The sequence below is a fragment of the Macrobrachium nipponense genome, chromosome 46 (assembly GCF_015104395.2).
Source record: "Macrobrachium nipponense isolate FS-2020 chromosome 46, ASM1510439v2, whole genome shotgun sequence".
NCBI classification, from domain to species: domain Eukaryota; kingdom Metazoa; phylum Arthropoda; class Malacostraca; order Decapoda; family Palaemonidae; genus Macrobrachium; species Macrobrachium nipponense.
In genome coordinates this window covers 31,831,809-31,852,186 of record NC_061106.1, presented here as the reverse complement: position 1 = coordinate 31,852,186, position 20,378 = coordinate 31,831,809, and the positions used below count along the sequence as shown (strand labels likewise).

The window sequence follows — 20,378 nt, the reverse complement described above, 5'->3', positions numbered from 1 at the left end:
GCCGAAGGTTGAGTAATGGAACACGAAGGAGCCAAAAGGCGTGATGATGGCAGTCTTGGGGACATCCTCGGGGTGCACTGGAACCTGGAAATAGGATTTTAAGAGGTCCATTTTTGTGAAGACCTTCGCCCCATGAAGGGCCCCTGTCAAATCCTGCATGTTTGGCAAGGGTATTGGTCGGGGATTGTAACGAGGTTGAGTCTTCTGTAGTCTCCGCAGGGCCTCCAGGTGCCGTCAGGTTTCTGTACCATGTGCAGGGGCGACGCCCAAGGGCTCGATGCTTTCTTGCAGATGCCCATACCGTTCCATCTCCGAGAACGCCTGCTTCGCCTCCTGGAGGCGGCCTGGAGGGAGTCGTCGGAACTTCGCGTGTGTCGGGGGGCCTGTGTGGCTATGTGGTGGAATATCCGTGCTTGGGCGGCGTCCCTGCCGCTGACGAAGTTCCGGCTTGAAGACTTCGGGGCGGGAACTCCTGCAGGAGGTTGCCGTATTTGTGGGGGGCGATGGTACAAATTGTAGGGGCGCCCGGGCCTGCTGCTAGTGGAAGGGAAAGGCATGTCCCCGTGTCGAGGAGGCGTTTGCGGCCCACGTCCACCAGGAGGCCGTTCTGCGCCAGGAAATCTGCCCCCAGTAGCGGGATCCTGACGTCCGCGATGTGAATTCCCAGACGTAGTTTTTGCGCCCCAAGATGGATATCTCGAGGGGCTTCGTGCCGTAGGAACGGATGGGGGTCCCGTTTGCGGCGACGAGGGTAGGTTGTTTTGTCGGGCTCGCGGCTACGGTCTTTTCCTGACGGCGGGAATATCGAGTGCATTGCCCCCGTATCTACCAACATCCTCCTTCCGGAGATCGCGTCGCGGACGTAGAACCCTACGGTGTGTGGTTCCGACGCGGCCGTTGCCACGGGCGGCCTTGGTTTTGTTTGCCGTCGTCGTTTTTTGACTGTTGGAAGGTGCAAGGGCTTTCGCACCTCCTGGCGAATCTCCCGAACCTCCGGTGGAAGCGGCACCAGGAGTTTTCACCTCGCTGCGTGTGGGAGGACTTCCCTTGGGATACGGCGCCAATCTCTTGCGTTGGGTCGTCGTCGTCTTCTTCCTTCTGTTCTGCGGCCATGGCACACGAGGATCGGGGGGGGGCGGCGAGCTTCGCGGCATTGTTTGACAACGTCAGCTTCTTTGCCTTTTCTCTGAGTAGTTCGTCGTCCTCTAGGATGTACGCGTCGGTCAGCTGCTTTCGGACGTCCGGCTCGAGTTGCCGCAGGAATATTTCGCGGCTCAGGCTGATCTCTACCTTTTTTCCGTCGGGGCCTATTTCGGGCAGACGGACGAGGCCCATCACAGTGTCCCAGGCATCTTGGGTGTCGGCGCCGCGCATGGGGTTCGCGACTAAGTCGAGGGCGCGGGCGGCCCTTTCAGCGATAGGCACGGAAATAGGCCTTTGTCAAGAGCCTTTCTTTTATCTCGTCGAGCGTGACAAGTCCGATTCGTGCTCGACCGGTCAGCCAGTTAGATATTCGGCCGAGCACCTCTGTCGGGAGAGCCGCTGCGACGAGGTCAGCCTGCAGCACTTTGTTTTGTGAGCCCCCGCGATCCGGAATTGCCCTTCGGCTCGGAAGAACCAGGAAAACACGGGTCAGCCGTTGTGAAGGGGGGCAATTTGACAGCTTGAGCGGCCGCTGTGTCAGAGTCCGTCGCTGGGGCGGGGGAGGCCCGGGTTTCCCGCGAGGTTTCCCGCGAGTACTGTTTTGCGCCCATTGTCCTCTCTCACAAAAACGGTCGACAGAGTCGTGAATGGCGGGCCAAACCGTTTGAGGAAACGCCTGAACACACCTGGGCAGGTATGCCGTATTTAGTCCGTTAGAGGCGTTGGTTTTTTCCACGGTAGGAGCTTTCAGAGATCTATACTGAGGCGCGTATGAGTCCGTTAAAGATCTCTGAAGGTGAGCGGCGGTAGTGAGTCCCTTAATGGCTGAGCCAAAACCGCTTGGGTCACCGTCCAAACCGGGAGGTCACCAGTTGTAAGAGGTTGACAAAGAGGCAGGTAGAAGTGTACTGATTTTTATTACAGTCCAGGGAAATATAAATATACAGCATGCGGACGAAATGTGGTCACCGACCCGCGAGAGAGTAACAGTGGGTCGGCGAGACCCGATTTGTGTTTCTTGAGTGACCTAAAATACAATATATTAAAGTACACAATATGTGGTTATATAAGCTTTATACACTGACGGAAAGCCCTCTGAATGCTTTTCTCAGGGGGAAGTGAGAACAACGCGAATGATGAATTATGTACAGAGAAAATTATGAATAAGCGTTGTCCTTACATGTGTGTGTGTGTGTGTATATAAACTTTATCCTATCTCAAAGTGGCTAAGAAAGGAAAAGTAAAGAAGGAAGGACCCCATATAACCATGAAGGGACACTAATTTGTCGGCCTAGTAACTTTACTGAGTTAAACACTTATGTAAGTGATCTTAAATTCGGTTAAGATCTAGTCACTCCTTAAATATGGGTATAATCATTTATGATTATTTTTCTCACAAAAACAGCTTGGATCATCATTCAGGTGCATTCACTCAATAACCACGAGGAGGAAAGACTTTCGTTTGAAAAATATAGCTGTTAAAGCATCCTAGTGACTCGCTTACTCATCAGTCACATAACTTGAACAACTCAACCTGAGTTTGTAAAGTTTTTGGACCGGTAACTCCTTCATACAAACACTCAACTGAGTTTAAGTTCCCTGCACACAAAACAAGCAGTCATCTTCAGATCTTTAAGCTATGGATACATTATATTTATTTATACATACATACATACATACATACATACATACATACATACATACTATATACATACATATATATATATATATATATATATATATATATATATATATATATATATATATATATATATATATATATATATATATATATATATGTATAGATATACATACACAAGAACAAATACTTGGAAATTGACATAATGGTTATGTATATGAACTTTTCTAAAGCATGCAAATACAATGATATTCTTTATTGAAAATGCAAAAATATGCAATACACTATCAAAATTAAACTCATCTCAAATTTCTTCAATTAATGTAGAGGGAGGAAAAATGTTATCAGCACCTCTGGTTTGTGCTCGTTCATTCACACCATTAGGAGAGATATACATTACCTGCATTTTCACTAACCACTGTTCATGTCTTATAAAGAGTTTCACCTTGTCAGCGGCTTGTTCAATTATGGTTTGGTCAAACTTGTTTTTCGACTCAAATGTAGTACCATCTCTACACACTTTGGTCACTACATATGGACCACACCATCTGTAGTTTAGTTTCCTACTAGTGCCTGGAATCACATTTTCATTTTTAACCCACACGTGAGAGTTTCCATCCACTTTCTCATTTTTCCTCTTTTGATTGGCTACTATTGTGCGATACTTGCTGCCCATCTGTCTGTGAGTTGTCTGAATTATTTCACGAGCCTTTGCAACGGCAGTGTCTTCATCTTCACTTTTGTAGTTAAAGTTGAACGAAAGGCCGACTGCCGTAGTTTCTCTAATATTTCTGTGTTTTTAACAGTAGGTGGATACATTGTGAAAGCATCTTATTACTAGTTCTATTCCTTCCATATTTTTCAGAACTAGTACTAGATTTGCCTTACACCTTACGCACTTTTGACACGCGCACACTCACACTCACATTATATTTATATATATATGTGTGTGTGTGTGTTTATGCTCACTTATACTGTTTATAAGGGAGAAAAAAATAATTTTAGGAAAATTGAAGTAAAATCATACATTTTTTTTTATATAATTGCCTTAATATTTTAAAGATTTACAATATTATGAAAACCTAAAACTAATTGACATTTTCATTGAAAAAGATAAAACGTATACATTTGATTAGAAAAAACGTACAGATTAACACAATTCTTTGAGGATACTAAAGAAAGACTGGCATGTTGCATTCGTAAGTTACAATAACACTGTAATGAATATGAAAATTGATAACAATATGAAAATATGCTCTTTAATCAGAATCATTTTCCCCATCAACATCGAGGCTGGAATTCATTTTACTAATCATTATCTTATCAAATGGAAAATTAAAGAAAGTGTTGATTTTTAAATATAGCTTAGAATGAAGACAGCCACATTAAGTTTGAATTGACAACCTGTTCCTCTGTTTTCGTTTTCATTATATTAACACAGAAAATATTCTTTCTGTTGTAGCGCTTGACTGAGGGAGGCTTAATATGGAGAATAGAAAATTGGTCAAAACAAGAAACTCATTTCTATCATCCCCTGTTTCCATCTTTGTGATATGATTCCAAAATTCCTCTGGTGGCATATCTGATTCAAGGTCATGGTAACACCTTTCTCTTTTTGTTGCATTTGGGAATTTTCTCTCTTCTCGTCGACAACTCTTACTTGAAGTAACTGTTTTGAAATCTTTTGAATTTTTATCTTTTTTAATAATCAAATTTGTTTTCTTTAGGCTTAGGCTTAAATTAAGATACTAGAGTAATAGAGACAATTTATCATCCAGATTTGGATCTGAACTGACATTAAATCCCCATATCCCCATCAGCAACCCAAAATCCCGAAAATTAGGTATAAATCCCCATCTCTGGCACCGCTGCCGCCACACTCGATCATAGATAACCTCAGCTTCGAGTGGTTAACTCAACATCTTGACGAGATGAAAACCAACTCTCTTTTTCAGTCCACAATTATGAAGTGTATCCATTCGATAGAAGACTATTTAAAAAACACCACAATGTCCTTGTCCTACATGGTCCGTACAAAGCCTGCAAGAGATAAAGACGATGAAACGAAGAACTCTATTTCTGTAGACTGTATTATGATTAGTGAATTTTGATTTGTAATTTACAGACGCTGTCAATTAGTATCTCACGATGCAGTTTTCTGTTGGACTACAAGTAAGACCTCGACTGTGATGTGTGTGTGTATGTATATATATATATATATATATATATATATATATATATATATATATATATATATATACACACACAAATATACACGTATATCACCTATTCTTTCTTTAAACATTCAGCGAACACCCTTGTAGAGAAAGTCAGGAAGCTTTAAACCCAAGAGGGCACCAATCGGAAATCACGCTGTAGTTACAGACAAGCTTTAGGGAAAGGCGATTATTAAAAAGAAAAAGAAGTAAAAAAAAATCACAAGGAGTTATGCACTGATTGTAATTACTTCATGCATGATGATAACAGAAATTAAGATGTTACTGCCAATCCATGCTCACCTGAATACCCAATACATCATCTCTATCAAGCTTGAAGTTCCTCTGGTAGCCTCGATAGAAAGGATCCATGAGAGCAGACTGGACGTCAGAGTGAGACAATCCAAGAGAGTGACCGAATTCGTGGGCTGCTACTTGGAAAAGATTGAAACCTGGAAAATTGTGCATATTTTCAGTATATGAAGACCACAGACGCCATAGTGGTGTTGGTAAACATTGCAATTACAAAGGAAATATCTGAAGATAATCGCAGTTTTTCAGCAAGACGAGAGGAGGATATAACTCACTCAAGTCCATAGCCGTCTGAAGTGGAGGGAAATGATAATCCTAGGGATAAGAACATTTTATTTTCAATAACATGGCTGGACCATGTTATTTCCTCAGGTTTATAGGCGTCTTAAATAATGGGACATGCCCTGAGGATAGTCCTGTGTAAATAATATGAGTAGACTATAGCACTTACTTAGTCCCATAGATGTTGTAAGTGAAGTGAAATATCCAAAGGGTAACTACATTACTCTTTCAACAACACATGCAGTGTACTGTAGACATTACTTAAGATTCTTTGTAGCATCCCTTCAGCCTGAGTTGCAACCCCTTTCGCTCCTTTTATTGTATCTTCTTTCAAATTCTTTTTTTCCATTTTACTGTCCACTCTCTCCCCTGTTACTTCTTTCTAAACTTTTACTGTCAATTTCCCTTTCAGAGCTGAATGACCTCACAGGTGCCCGTACTTGTCCGTTGGCCTAAAGTCGATATTCAAATCAATTCAAATGAAGTCTCATATGAACCTTACTTACCCCTGTAACTGCCAATGGTCCAGGTTTCAGTATCGTCGAAATGAACGTCACCGCCGTCCATTGGGAAGTAGGCATGGGCGAGGGTGCCCCCTGGTCCATCGAATGGGTCTCCGTCACCGTGCTCGGCTCTTTCGAAGCGGATTTCGATGTGGACTTTGCCGCCGTTCACGGCTTCGAACTTGAGGTTGGTGGCGTCTTCCCACACCTGTGGCAGGAGGATTTGCTGTTATTTGAGTTCGTGGCAGGGGCCAATATATGCCGATTGGCTGGCACAGGTGTTTAGCTTGTGTCTTCGTTTGACATGGCCTTATATGGAAAAAGACATTCAATTGTGAGCTATAATAATAATAATAATAATAATAATAATAATAATAATAATAATAAATATTATTATTATTATTATTCTGAAGATTACCACTATTTATATGGAACAATTCTAAAGTGTCCATTGACTGAAATCCAAGGTTCAAAGAACTGGTGTCATTAGAAAGAAGTTAATGAAGATAATAAAAATTTACAGAAAGAAGAGATCAGTTATTAGATGAGGAAAAAAGATAAATTAATAGAAAAATAAATAGATACACATATAACTAATTTTGTGAAAATTCCAGGTGAATTGTTTTTTATAGGAATGAATGTCTTCATGGGATCACCCCATCGTTGAATGATTTACCAAGTTACTGAGGAGCCATAGCAAGGAGCAAACAATGAAAGTCATGTCTTTCAACAAATGCTCATGACATTGCTCTCCGTAGGAGGGTAATGCCATCGGCGCACCTCATGCGCTACACTGTAGGCAATATAAAAGGTTATTTACAGAGTCCCTTCGGCCCCAAGCTGCAACCCTTTACATTCCTTTTACTGTACCTCTCCATCCCTCTATCCACCCTCTCCTAACAACTGTTTCATAGTGCAACTGCGAAGTTTTCCTCCTGTTACACTTTTCCAACCTTTCTACTCTATTTGCCTTTCAGCGCTGAATGTCCTCATAGGTCCCAGCGCTAGGCCTTTAGCCTAAATTTTATATTCCATTCCATTCTGTATTCTATGGAGACATCAATGACTCTTGTTTACCTCGAAAGCTGCACGAATTTCTCCGTCCACTTCTGCCTTGGGAAGAGCCTTAGGATACTTGGTGATTCTGTATGTGAGGCGACGCGGACGCCATCTGGATGCTGAGGAAGAAAAACTCAAGTTGATCTATTTTACTTTGTGTAATCCATTAAGTATCTCAGGCACAGGAAACAAACAAGATTTTATGTATTTTTTTTCCACACGGATACAGTTTGGGATTTATGGTTAGGTCTAGACGTTTGGATACTTTTCATAACCGGATTGTTCCTCATTGGACGAGTGGGAATATGTACTCGCCTATCAGTTTGGTAGCCCGAGTTTGCTCCCTGCTGCTGCCAATGCGGAAGCAGAGGAATTTATTTCTGGTTATGATGGGGTTCGGATCCCACAATAAGCTTTAGGTCCCGTTGCTAAGTAACCAATTGGTTCCTAGCCCCGTAAATAAAAATCTAATCCTTCGGGCCAGCCCTAGGAGAGCTCTTAATCAGCTTAGTGGCTTGGTTAAACTAGGATATACTTAACGTTTTTCATAACAGGATTAAAGTAGATTCATTTTTATGTCTACATACATGTGTATATATCTACACACACACACACACACACACATATATATATATATATACACTATATATATATATATATATATATATATATATATATATATATATATATATATATATATACATCGAGCTACAAATGTCCTTTGATATCTAATTTGCTCTACCTCGGAATTAATATATTTTCATATATGTTTAACCGAAGGCGAATTTTTTAGGCGATAAGAGACTTGTCGGCTCCTAGGCGTGAACCATTGAAACCAAACAAATCCAGGACGATGGTTTGCACCCGGGAGCCGGTAAGTCTCTTATCGCCTAAAAAATTCCCCTTCGGTTAAGCATATATGAAAATATATTCATTCCGAGGTAGAGCGAATTAGATATTAAAGGACATTTTTAGCTCGATGTATGTATATGAATCACGTTAATGTGATATGACTCATATATATATATATATATATATATATATATATATATATATATATATATATATATATATAATGTTACGAAGTGCCAAGTATCTGGTTACCATGCATCAAATATTACCTCACCAAAAGCCAGACACCTGAACCCTCATAACACGTTTAAACGACTGAATACTCTAAAGGCAACAGTGATCCCTTAACACTTACCAGTATTGCAGAAAATCAAACTAAGTTCATCAAAACAGGTGTGAGGTAATCTTGTAAGTAATTAAATTAATCAAAGGGCATCACTCCATCAACAATTTTCAAAACTCTAAGTATTTCCCTGATTTCAGAAGTCTTAAGTACTTCCCTGGTTCTAAGTCACTTCAATTAAATTGAAGGAAAGCAAATCAATTACCACTCTATGTCTCTACCTATCATAAATATAGTCATAATTAAATATATTCATACTGGTGTAATAATTAAAACACTTATAAAATTTTTAAATACAAAAATTTATTATTAAATTCAAAACTTATAAGTGAAATTCACATTATCAGGGAAAATTACTGTTACTTGAAAACAAAGTAAAGTTTAATTAATTCTTGAATCAAATTAAGTAAAATTAAATCAAAATTAATTTATCACAAAATTCAAAAACAATTAATTCAATCAAAATTCAAAAGTGTTAGGCAATAACTGAAAATTTGAAATTAATTCACAAGTGCTAAACAACAATAAAACTTGAAAAGAATTCTAAGCAAATGCAAATCAATTCACAAGTGTTAAATTTAATTAAATGTGCAATGATAAAGCAATGAAAATAACTAAGTCAATTAAATTGTGAATGCAAATGAAAATATAAAACAAAAAGACACACTTCAATAAGAAAATGAATAAGTGCACAAACAATGGAACAGACACAAACACAAAAAATATCAGCAATGTGTAAAAGTGTAAATCTTTTTCATTCAAAAACACTGTAACCAACAGTTTTTACCAAACCTTCGTAACAGACAACAGTTCCTATCAATTATTAGTTAAACACAATTCCTATCCGTTATTAGTTAAACACACTCCCTATCCATTATTAGTTGCAACTAATAAAAATATAACACACTTTACCTTTTTTGGTATATCAACTTCTTTCTCTTGTATATTACACTTTCACAAAAAAAAAAAAAAAAACCAGGCGCCGTTACGAAATGTTTGTTCAGATTCCACAAAAGAAATTAAATAAACTAAATAAATTCTAAGAAATATCAAATATAGAATTCTCACAAGTTATGAGTGACCAAATTTACGTTACGTTAATATAATCTCGATGTCGAGTGAGAGAGAGAAGAGAGCGAGAGAGAGAGAGGGAGATCTAACTGCCTCGAGGTCTTAAGATCGAATGAAAATCTCTTCCTTTATGGAAATGACAGAGCAGATGTCTCAAAACGTTCTAGGCACGAAAGCTTCTCGAAAGTTCTGAAATCTGACGCAATCTTACATAAAGAAATGAGTAACATGCACGTGGTACTCGGCAAATACATACACGTACAAGACAAGACTGCTCAACAGATACGTACCCGATTGAAACGGAGGGTAAACGATAATTAAGATTGACATATTTTGATGACCACGTAAAAAGAGTCGAGCTCATTATCAAACGCGCTGACAGAGCAGGGAAGCAAACGGATCTCGCAGACTCTAATCTTAAAGTGCTGACATAAAAGTTAAACATTTGCAGCTTTGAAAAGACAAGGATCTCTCTCTTTACGTTATATATATATTCTTTTACAAGACGTTAATGCGAAATCTGAACACACATTCTAAAACATCCTATTCTAAGCTATCTAGGAATCTGAAAAAATATTACACAATCTACAAGACATTTCAAAGAGGGGAAACATGCATTTTGAAAGTAGCAATATATAATAATATATATATATATATATATATATATAATGGATATATATATATGTATATTTATGTATATATATATTACGTTTATTAATTTCCTCGTCTACCCAGCAGTCATTTAAATTATTCAATTGCTAGAAGAGCAGCCATTTTTCTCCTAGTCAACTGACTTTAGGAGGGAAAACTCAGGCCAGACTGGCATGTCCGTTAACTATAGGCCTATAGTATAGAGTAATAAAGGCAGGTCGTAGGGATTATATAGGCTTCGATGTGGGCTTTAGGAATTCCTAGCGTAAGACCTCTTATCCCCCAAATCTGCTGGTTGTGTTTTCGCATCTTTCCAGACAATGCCGTAGGCTGTGTGTGAATCCCAGGTCATTCGAAAATACTCTGATGTGACCTCAGTCCACGCTAGTTGCTTCAGTAGGGCAGACGTGCCCTCTCTCTGACTGGAAGTCAGCCTTTGTTTTGTCAACGCTGGTTGGAGTCTCCCTTCAGGCATCACGACGCATGTTCAAGCCTCTAAGGATTAAAGGTACATCTCGAAAGTGCAAAATCCAACCAGCCCTATTCCTCCAAGACGAATCTTGCTATTTCCATTTCAAATCTCCCTTTTATCACTTCTCTACTGCCATCCCTTTGTCCAGCATCGTGGCACGTGTTGCCCCTTGTGACCTGTCCAAGACAAAATCTTCATTGAATATCTCATTTAAACACTAGATTTCCTCCACCAGTGTGTTAGATAAAAGTGATCAACTATAAAGTAGTGCAAGAAGTCCTTTTTTTATGTTGTGTCTAATCTGGGACTAATTTCCAGATGCAGAGTCATGTGTACTACGTCTCCTTGCAAGCGCTTCCTTAACATAAGATACCTATTATCAATTTTGGAAACCAGCATTGAATTAGGTTTGATTTTGGCCAGCTTTCCCCTATTGTGAGAGATAGGAGTGGTCCAGACCTTATACGGCGCTCTAACCACCTGTGGTCAAGTTGCCTTGCCTTATCCCAGGCCAGTCCATGTTCTTTAGTAAATAAATGTAATGTAAATTAATTAGCTGGTTCTCAATGGCGACCCTCTAGAGTAAAACTAAACAAATTCCCTTTATTTCATCTTAAATTTCCATACCTTACAAGTGGGACAACAAGGCCGTGCCCAATATGTAAAAATGACTGACCTTGCCAGTTTCAAACCCGGAGCTGCTTAAAAGCTTGTAAATCGCATTATCCCCTTGAAAAACGTAAATGACTTTTACAAAGCGTAAATCAAAAGAAAGCATTCATACTTGCACAGGAGACACGCACGACTCACGGTAAGGCATATCATTCATTTAATATGATTATTCTTATAACCATTGTTAGCTGTAAGTTTGGTTAAGGAGTCACTTTAAAAGTGTTTTAAATAAGTGTGCTCTCTCAGTTAGAGATGATATTGTGTAACGGCGAAAGTTCCAGAGCTTTATTTTAGCGTCAAGTAGCTCCCGCGAATTCCTTCTGTTCGCATGCTTTAACTTGTAGGACAGTAGACGAGACACATGTGTTAGACAGATGCCAAAAAGTTTTAGTTAAAACTAGGAAGTGCTTTGCCAGGGTTCATTGCATGTATTAGCAAGCCTAGCTAGTTAGGAGGGTTCTACTAATAGTTACGGCAAAAGAAGTGTACACTCGACAAGAAAACTGAAGATACAGTTTTCATTAGCTTTCGTTCATTGAATTTCCCATTTGTTTTTACTGAAAAGACATAATATCGCTAAATTTACCCTAGAATATGAAAATACATTGCAAATTATATCATATAAGACAAAACTTAAAAACTTAAAAACACGATATTTGTCCGAAGTAATTGGAATTTCTCAGATGGATTCGTTCATAGAGATCTGGTAGATAGAATGTGAATTCCTGATTGTAATACTATGTATCACGACGACAATATTTACTCGTTTTCCTTCATGAACGGGGATATGATTGGATCATCGTAAGTGGTGAATGCAATTATTTTAGTTTCTACAAACTCATGTTTGTATTCCAAAGCGTTTAAAGTTAGCTGACGTCAATGGCAGTCAATGTTGCGACGGCTAAGGTAGGTTGAGCAAATCTAGTTACATCCTCAAGAGCATTTTCTATGATTTGAGGAGGAGCCCTAGAACTTCGAGCGGGAAAGCACAAGTCACTGGATACTGGCTTACGTAACGGATTTCACACTTTGATTACTTTGACGTTGACATAGATCGAATGCTAGTTGCTGTTCACAAAGCTACTGTCTTTTAAAGATAAATCTTTATAAAGGTTAAAGTAGCATGTCAGCTCAAAGATTTTCTGGCTATATGCTCCCATTATAAAGCATTTCGTAGTAGCCTACAGCCCTACACGACTGCATTTCTTTGCTGCGAGGCTAAAGATCTCTCAGCACATCAGCATTTTTTGCACGATATAAAACTTTAATTGCCTGTGCAATACATAGAGTTATTTGTGGTAATAAATATTTTAACTTAACACAGCTTTTTTTCGTGAATGATTTATGGATGAAACCCAATTTGCAAAAGTACAGACTATATCAAGAGAGCAAGAATGACCGCAGCCTGTATCTAAAATTTTCAACGTCTTTTTACAGTCTTTGAAAGTTAAGGCAATTGTCGAATGAAATCAAGATCAGGGTTGAATTACTTAGAGAATTAACTTGAATATTATGATCCTTCTAAAACATACTATAAAAATATATAATACCACTGCATCTCCCAAAGAAAATATAATGAAATTAAGTAGTTATAAATAGGCCTAAGCTCTCTCTTTCTCTCTCTCGCTCTCTCTCTCTCTCTCTCTCTCTCTCTCTCTCTCTCTCTCTCTCTCTCTCTCTCCACTTTTAAAACAAATTTGAAAAAATATTATCACTCAATCTCTCAAAGTAATTATAATGAATTATCTCTATAGATAGGCCTATGCTCTCTCTCTCTCTCTCTCTCTCTCTCTCTCTCTCTCTCTCTCCCCAATTTTGAAACATTTGAAAAAATATCACTTAATCTCTCATAGTAAATATAATGAATTAAGTATCTCTATCGATAAGCCTATGCTTGTGCGCTTTCTCTCTATCGTCATAATATTTCATTCTTTACTGTAATGTTCCTCACGATTTCCACAAGTACTGCCCAAATTTTAAAACACTTTCTCTCATTGTTTAAGATCGTCTTCAATTACGTATGGATTTTACGTCAGTTTAGTGTCAAACATTACTTATAAATGAGGTTTCACAGTAGGTTTTAAAAAAGGATGATCGATATTCTGCCCTGAACTGACGTTACCAAACCAACATTAACGAATAATTTAGAGCCTGTTTCTACATTCAAGTATAAATGATTATAGGACCTCTACAGAATTTTTATGGTGTAAAGTTAATAGAAATCGAGAAGCTCCGCCCCCTTTCTAGAGTTGCCAGGTGTGGCATTATTGAACCATATATGTCCGAAGATTTAAAAAAAACTGTATCTTAACTTTCCTTGTCGAGTGTACAGTTCTTTTGTCTGTGAGATGTTAGGGGAATTCGCTGTAATTTAGCTTTCATTTCAAGTGTTGGTAACCGTAGCACACTCTTCTAGCTATCCAGCGCGTTAGCTGCGCATGCGCGCCCGCTCCTGCCATCCAACTCGTGTTCACAAAAGCATTCATTCATCACCTAATGCTTATCTTAACGATTTGAGATTTGACATCGTATGTATCAGCCCGTCTGCTCGCCTTCCCGCACGTTTCACTGAGCGAAAGTTTTCATATCACTTCAGAGTTAATGTAACTTCTTTTAGAAATGTTTGCTAACATCGGGTCAAAATCCTTACTGTCATTTCACTTGTCACAGGGAGCTAGTAAACTTATGTAAAGTTAACGCAAATCTTAAAAGTAAAGTACATTAAAAGAATTGTTAACATAAACGCATCATTTTAAATCACTCATATTATAATGGAAACCATTTACAAGTAACGTAAAAATCGTTCATCGCTAGTGCGTTATATTTACAAAACTTACTCCAAAGCAATTCTTTCATTAAACTTTAACGTAAGGAAATCATTCAACGCAAGTTGCGTCATATTAAACTAAAATCATTAGTTCATATAAATATAAGGGAGTTCGTCATTTATCATTTTTACGCTCTCAAAGAGAGAGAGAGAGAGAGAGAGAGAGAACCCATTATTCAAAAAGCCGAGAGTACAACGTCTATTACCATAACACATGCATCATTAACATTTAGTCTCTTGTGACTTTCATTTACACTGAGTGTGATACGTGCCCATGTCCATTGCAGTCTTGCAGTTTACCGAGTACTTCAGCCAAGGACTGAGAATTTTCAATTTACTGTTACTTGTCGTTGCCCGAGTGGTCTTTTCCATTTTTTATTACAAAAGACTTGCGTATACCGCAAGCCCAAACTGCACAGTGCGCCGACGCAACCTCAGTACTTCCATAAAAGGAAGCTGCTACCAGTCTAGGACTGGCCACAACCAGTGCACCACAGGCCCTACCATTTTACAGTGCCACTTTTACTTTCTCTCTTCCACCATTACACTCTTCCACAAACAAAGTGCCATTTCATTTCAGTATATTTGAGTATACTGCATTTAGTGTCGTCCGACGGGACACACCAGCACGCTACCAGTGCAATCAAGGAACGCCTCCATAAGTGCCATTGAACCTGTACAGGCCGTACAGGTAGCCCTTTACCTGCGTATCTGTCATTATGGACTGCCCATTTCCTTAGTGTTTCTGTGCGTAAGGATTCTTATCCTTCCGGATCACTCACCAAAGGAATGCCTCCATAAGTGCCATGTTACCAGCACTATTAGTGCTATCTAAGGAATGCCTCCATAAGTGCCGTGCACCTGTACAGGACGTACAGGTAGCTATTTATCTGCATATCCGCCCCTACGGAATGGCCATTTCATTAGTGTTTCCATGTACAAGGATCAGAACTCCTTTGTCCTTTGGAATGCTCAACCAAGGAACACCTCCATAGGTGCCGTGCACCTGTACAGGACATACAGAAAGCTATTTCTACGTATCCGCCCTTACGGAACGTCCATTTCATTAGTGTTTCCATGTACAAGGATCAGTGCTCCTTCAGAACACTCAACAAAGGAACGCCTCCATAAGTGCCACAATACCAGCCCTAAGTGCTGTCAAAGGAATGCCTCTATAAGTGCCGTGTACCTGTACAGGACGTACAGGTAGCCACTCAATTGCGTATCCGACATTACGGAACACCCAACAAAGGAACACCTCCATAAGTGGCACTGCACCTTTACAAACGTACAGGTAGCTATTTACCTCCGTACTCGTCTTACGGAACGCCCATTTCATTAGTGTATCCGCTGTCCCGGATCACCCAAACAAGGAATGCCTCCATAAGTGCCGCTACATCAGCACTAATAGTGCTGCCAAGGAACACCTCCATAAGTGCCGTGCACCTGCATTGGACCTACAGGTTGCCCATTCCATTGTGTCTCCCCAAGTTAGGAAGGCCCATCAGTGTGATCTCTACCCGGCACACTCCATTTGACTTTCTCACCTCATTAGAAGGTGCCATTCACGAAGTGCCACCACTTACGGGACACTTCCCAAGTGCCACAGAGCACCCAGTCTTCTCAGACACACGTTACTAAGTAAGCACTCCCATTCCATCCAGTACTATTCCCGGCCATCATTTCCAAATTTATCCGAGCCTCTACTGCAGCCTGAGGGAAATGTCTTCCCCTGTTTCCAAGCCCCGAGACCATGAGCTGGACTTCCGGTAAGAGGTGGTTGCCGAGGCTCTGCACCATTTATTGTGTGCGTGGGCATAATGTAGATTCCGACCAGTGGCGAAGTCGATCCCTACCTTGGGATGAGAGCTTCCAGGGTGAACTTCTCCAAGGCTACCATGTAGCCGTTCCTGATGAACAGTCGCCTACAGCCTACCGGTGGGTACACGTCATGGCCGATGCCGAAGCCCAGGTCTCCCTCATTTGCAGAAAGGCATTGCCTAGGGGTGCCAAAATCCAGAATGACGAAGAAATTCAGTTTTAATGGATTGAGGGTCACCTCTATTCTGCTCCTTCAGTCCTTCTGAAGGTGCAAAAGCCCTTATTGGACCAGGAGACCAGGGAAACCATATTGTGCCGCCTGGGCGTAGTTGATAAATTTCATGACGTTTATCAGGTGCTATTGTGCCGAGATCTCCTAAAGCCGTATCTCCCCTGGACGCAGCTCCCACTACCAGAAACACCAGACCCCTGCAGCATATCCAATAACCAAACCTCAGTTTTAGAATCAGAGGCTAGTGCCTCAGATGTCACTGACATCATTTCCAGTTATAAACCTGGCTTTGATCCAGTGTCAGAGCCAGAAGTTTCTTCCTCATCATCCCAGCCTCTTACCTCTTCACCACCTGCCTCCATTTCGGAAGTGGGCCAACTAGTCAACCTCGGACTTGTTCCTATGGATAATTCAAAGGAGGATTCCTTAACCTCCCAACATCTAATCACTGCCAGAGCACACTGCAAGCCTTGGTGATGCCACAGATTCGCAACCTGTGGTGCCATCTCGGCCTTATCATCCAGTGCCACAGAAGAAGTTCTGGAACAAGTTCTGCCAAGACTGTGGCCGCAAGGGTCACATGTCCGCATGGAGGGTGCGCAAATCATAATATTCCTGCCATTGCAATGGCTGTTACAAATTCATCTTCACTAGGCCCCCCAGCTAAGGGCCCTATGACCGTCGCATCCCTCCAAAGTCATTATTCGCCAAGCCATGTCAGAGCCTCTGACGACTCTGGTGCTCAAATCTCCCTGATATGGGATGATTGAATTCCCCAAGGGGCTAACGTTGATATACATCAACTGATTACGATTGAAGGCATCAATCATATTAACCCTTAAACGCCGACTGGACGTATTTTACGTCGAAATTTTATGTCTCTCGGGTGCCGACTGGACGTATTTTACATCGACATACAAAAGTTTTTTTAAAAATTCGCGGAAAATACTTTTAGGCCTACCAGCCGAAAACTCTTGAATCACACGCCTTGGGGGATGCTGGGAGTTCACGGATCAAGGTGTTGTTTTGTTTACAATCGTTACGCAGGCGCGCAAGCGCGAATTTCTTTCTTGCCGCACTAAAAAGTATCTGTGACACATCTCTGAAATTATTTCGTCACTTTGACATAATTTTTGTACCATTTTAAATTAGCCGTTACATGGAGTATTATATATGAAAATGTGCGCATTTTTATGTAAAATACAACAACAAAAATACTCATGATTGTAGCTTTTATCAGTTTTGAGATATTTTCATATAAATAACGATAAGTGCCAAAATTTCAACCTTCGGTCAACTTTGACTCTACTGAAATGGTCGAAAAACGCAATTGTAAGCTAAAACTCTTATATTTTAGTAATATTCAATCATTTACCTTAATTTTGCAACAAATTGGAAGTCTCTAGCACAATATTTCGATTAATGGTGAATTTATGAAAAAACCTTTTCCTTACGTCCGCGCGGTAACTCTTCCGAAAAAAATCATACATGCGATTGTGGTAATGTTTGCACCATTTAAATTAGCCGTTACATAAAGTTTTATAATGAAAATGTGCGCAATTTCATGCACAATACACTAAAACAACCCATGCTTGTAGCTTTTATCAATTTTGAAATATTTTCATATAAAAAATGATGAGTGACAAATTTTCAACCTTCGGTCAACTTTGACTCTACCGAAATGGTCGAAAAACGCAATTGTAAGCTAAAACGCTTATATTCTAGTAATATTCAAGCATTTACCTTCATTTGCAACAAATTGGAAGTCTCTAGCACAATATTTCGATTTATGGTGAATTTATGAAAAGAATAACATTTTCTTTACGTCCGCGCGGTAACTCTTCCGAAAAAATCATACGTGCGATTGTGGTAATGTTTGCACCATTTTAAATTAGCCGTTACATAAAGTTTTATATATGAAAATGTGCGCAATTTCATGTAGAATACAACAAAAATAATTGAAGGTTGTAGCTTTTCTCATTTTTGAAATATTTGCATATAAATCACGATAAATAGAAAAGAAACCACGTTTGGTCGACTTTGACTCTACCGAAATGGTCGAAAAACGCAATTGTAAGCTAAAACTCTTACAGTCTAGTAATATTCAGTCATTTATCTTCATCTTGAAACAAATTCGAAGTTTCTAGCACAATATTTAGATTTATTGTGAATTAAAAAAAAAAAACTTTCCTTCCCTCCGCGTGCGGATTCTCCGCCACAAATCTCCGAAATGCGTACGTCCCATTCTCGGAATATTTGCTCCGTTTCATATTAGGCATTTCATAGAGTTTTATATATGAAAATGTGCGCAATTTCATGTAAAATAAAACGAAAAATATTTGAAGGTTGTAGCTTTTCTTATTTCCGAAATAATTGCATATAAAAAATATATAAATAAAAAAATTCGACATTTGGTCAACTTTAACTTGTCAGATATGGTCGAAAACTGCATTTGTAAGCTAATACTCTTACAGTATAGTAATATTCAATCATTTGTCTTCATTTTGAAAGAAATTGGAAGTCTCTAGGACAATATTTAGATTTATGGTGAATTTTTGAAAAAAATATTTGTTTACGTCCGCGCGTTACGAATTCATGCATTATTTTGTGATAATATTTTCTCTGTGTTGCTTTTATTGTATTACAATGTGTTATATACCAAAATGATCGCAATTTAGTGTACATTACAACGACAAAAAGTTACTTGTTACCTTTAACCGTTTTGCGCACAGCGCGTTTTGTATACAATTATATATGAAATTTCGTTTTTGCGCTATCATATATCGCATTATTTATATATGATAATGATAATTTTTTTCATTTTTGATGGTTGCATACTAAACTTCAGCCAATGACAAAAAAAAAGCCAAAAATGAACTCTTAATCTTGAAAACTAAGCGCGCTGTGATTTTTTGAAAAAAATATTTTTTCCGCTTCCGCGCTCACTCTGAAACACCTCTCGCACACGGGAGACATTTTTTTTTTACCGCTTCGGCGTTTAAGGGTTAAACTGATCCTTCCCACCGTCCAACAGAGGGTCACCAGACCTCACCTTACAAAGGTATGTACTCTTGCAGTTGCAAGCTACATTCCAGAGGTTATGACCTCCTCCTAGGGCAAGACTTGAAGTATCCCTCTCATTTCAAAAAGCCTAGGGGTCCTAACCCCACATCCATCCACTCCAAAGCAAGGAGACATCAAAATCCTACTTCCTCCTGGAAGTACAGCCACCAACAGTTTCCCCCATCACCAAGGAGGGAGATTGATCATTCCCAGTTCCGCTGCAAAACCTGCAACGTAATAGGGCACTCCACTAATTGGCCTGGGTGCCCTAGCAAGCTATGCGCAGCAGACACTGTCCATTCTCCACAAGGCTCAGCGTTCCACCAGAGACATCTCCCATCACCACAGGCACGCTGAGAGGTATTGCACCTTTGGTACCCGTCACAGGTCCAGCTGACCTAAACTCTCTGCCAGTGCCACTTGGCAGCACTGAACAGTGCCATGCTCCATCCAGCTTGGACATAGAGCCACCACAAACCTTGACCTCTGTGCCTGGCCCTGAGCTAGTGCTGGCGCCCAAAACTAACCTAATCAAGGATACTCCTACAGGAGATCCTCCAAAAGGCATGGAGCTCAACGCAGCCCATTGCCCAGATCCAGTTCACGAGTCTTCTTCGACATCACCTCTGTCGGCCGAGGATGAACCTCTCGCAGACCTCATGGATGACCAGGAACTGCCCGACCAAGAGTCAGTCTGGAGTCTTACCCTTACGACAGCTGTCGCAGCATCCGAAGTGAAGGCCTCCCCTGCAGTAGGTTCCACCTCTACGACGGTTGCTGCAGATGCCAAAGTAGGGTGTTTGCCTGTAGTCCCTCGGGCTACCACTGCCTCTGCTCCTGACAGTGTTTCTAGCCTTTCCCCAGAGTCGGTGCCTCCGTCACCTCCTAGGACTGGTGTAGCCAGGCCCTGGAGGAATAAGGAGAAGAAGAAGGGACACAAATTCACAAACTAACCAAAGAGCCACCTGCTCTCCATGGCACTTGTGACCTAGGTACAGTGTCACATTCATTTGCAGAGTGATCCTGACACCTACCTAGAGAAGGTGGCCAGCCCGATCTCTGCCAGTAGACTAACTCTCTAACCTCCTAAAACTTGTACTATTAACCCTCACATAAATGTCATAATTACCTCATTAAATTTCCATCCTGCTACACCACTAGTCACTCATCATCCTCACGCATCATTACCTAATCTTATGTATTTTAACAATTCAGGTCGA

The 20,378-nt window shown here is 40.2% G+C and overlaps 1 protein-coding gene and 1 long non-coding RNA gene across 4 annotated transcripts in view; one reads left to right on the top strand and one right to left on the bottom strand.

The window, feature by feature from the left end:
* The window catches only part of LOC135214877 (uncharacterized), a 128,920-nt gene that overhangs the window by 34,214 nt on the left and 74,328 nt on the right, over positions 1-20,378 (top strand). The gene's annotated exons all lie outside the window — the stretch shown is intronic.
* LOC135214874 (matrix metalloproteinase-20-like) overlaps positions 3,834-20,378 on the bottom strand; it is a 34,595-nt gene continuing 18,050 nt past the window's right edge. The window contains exons 4-7 of the mRNA XM_064249298.1: positions 7,173-7,273; positions 6,099-6,303; positions 5,302-5,450; positions 3,834-4,822 (exon numbers count right to left, since the gene is read on the bottom strand). Coding sequence (XP_064105368.1) covers positions 4,745-4,822; positions 5,302-5,450; positions 6,099-6,303; positions 7,173-7,273 — 533 coding nt within the window. The 3' untranslated portion in view covers positions 3,834-4,744. The remainder of the gene's footprint in view (positions 4,823-5,301; positions 5,451-6,098; positions 6,304-7,172; positions 7,274-20,378) is intronic.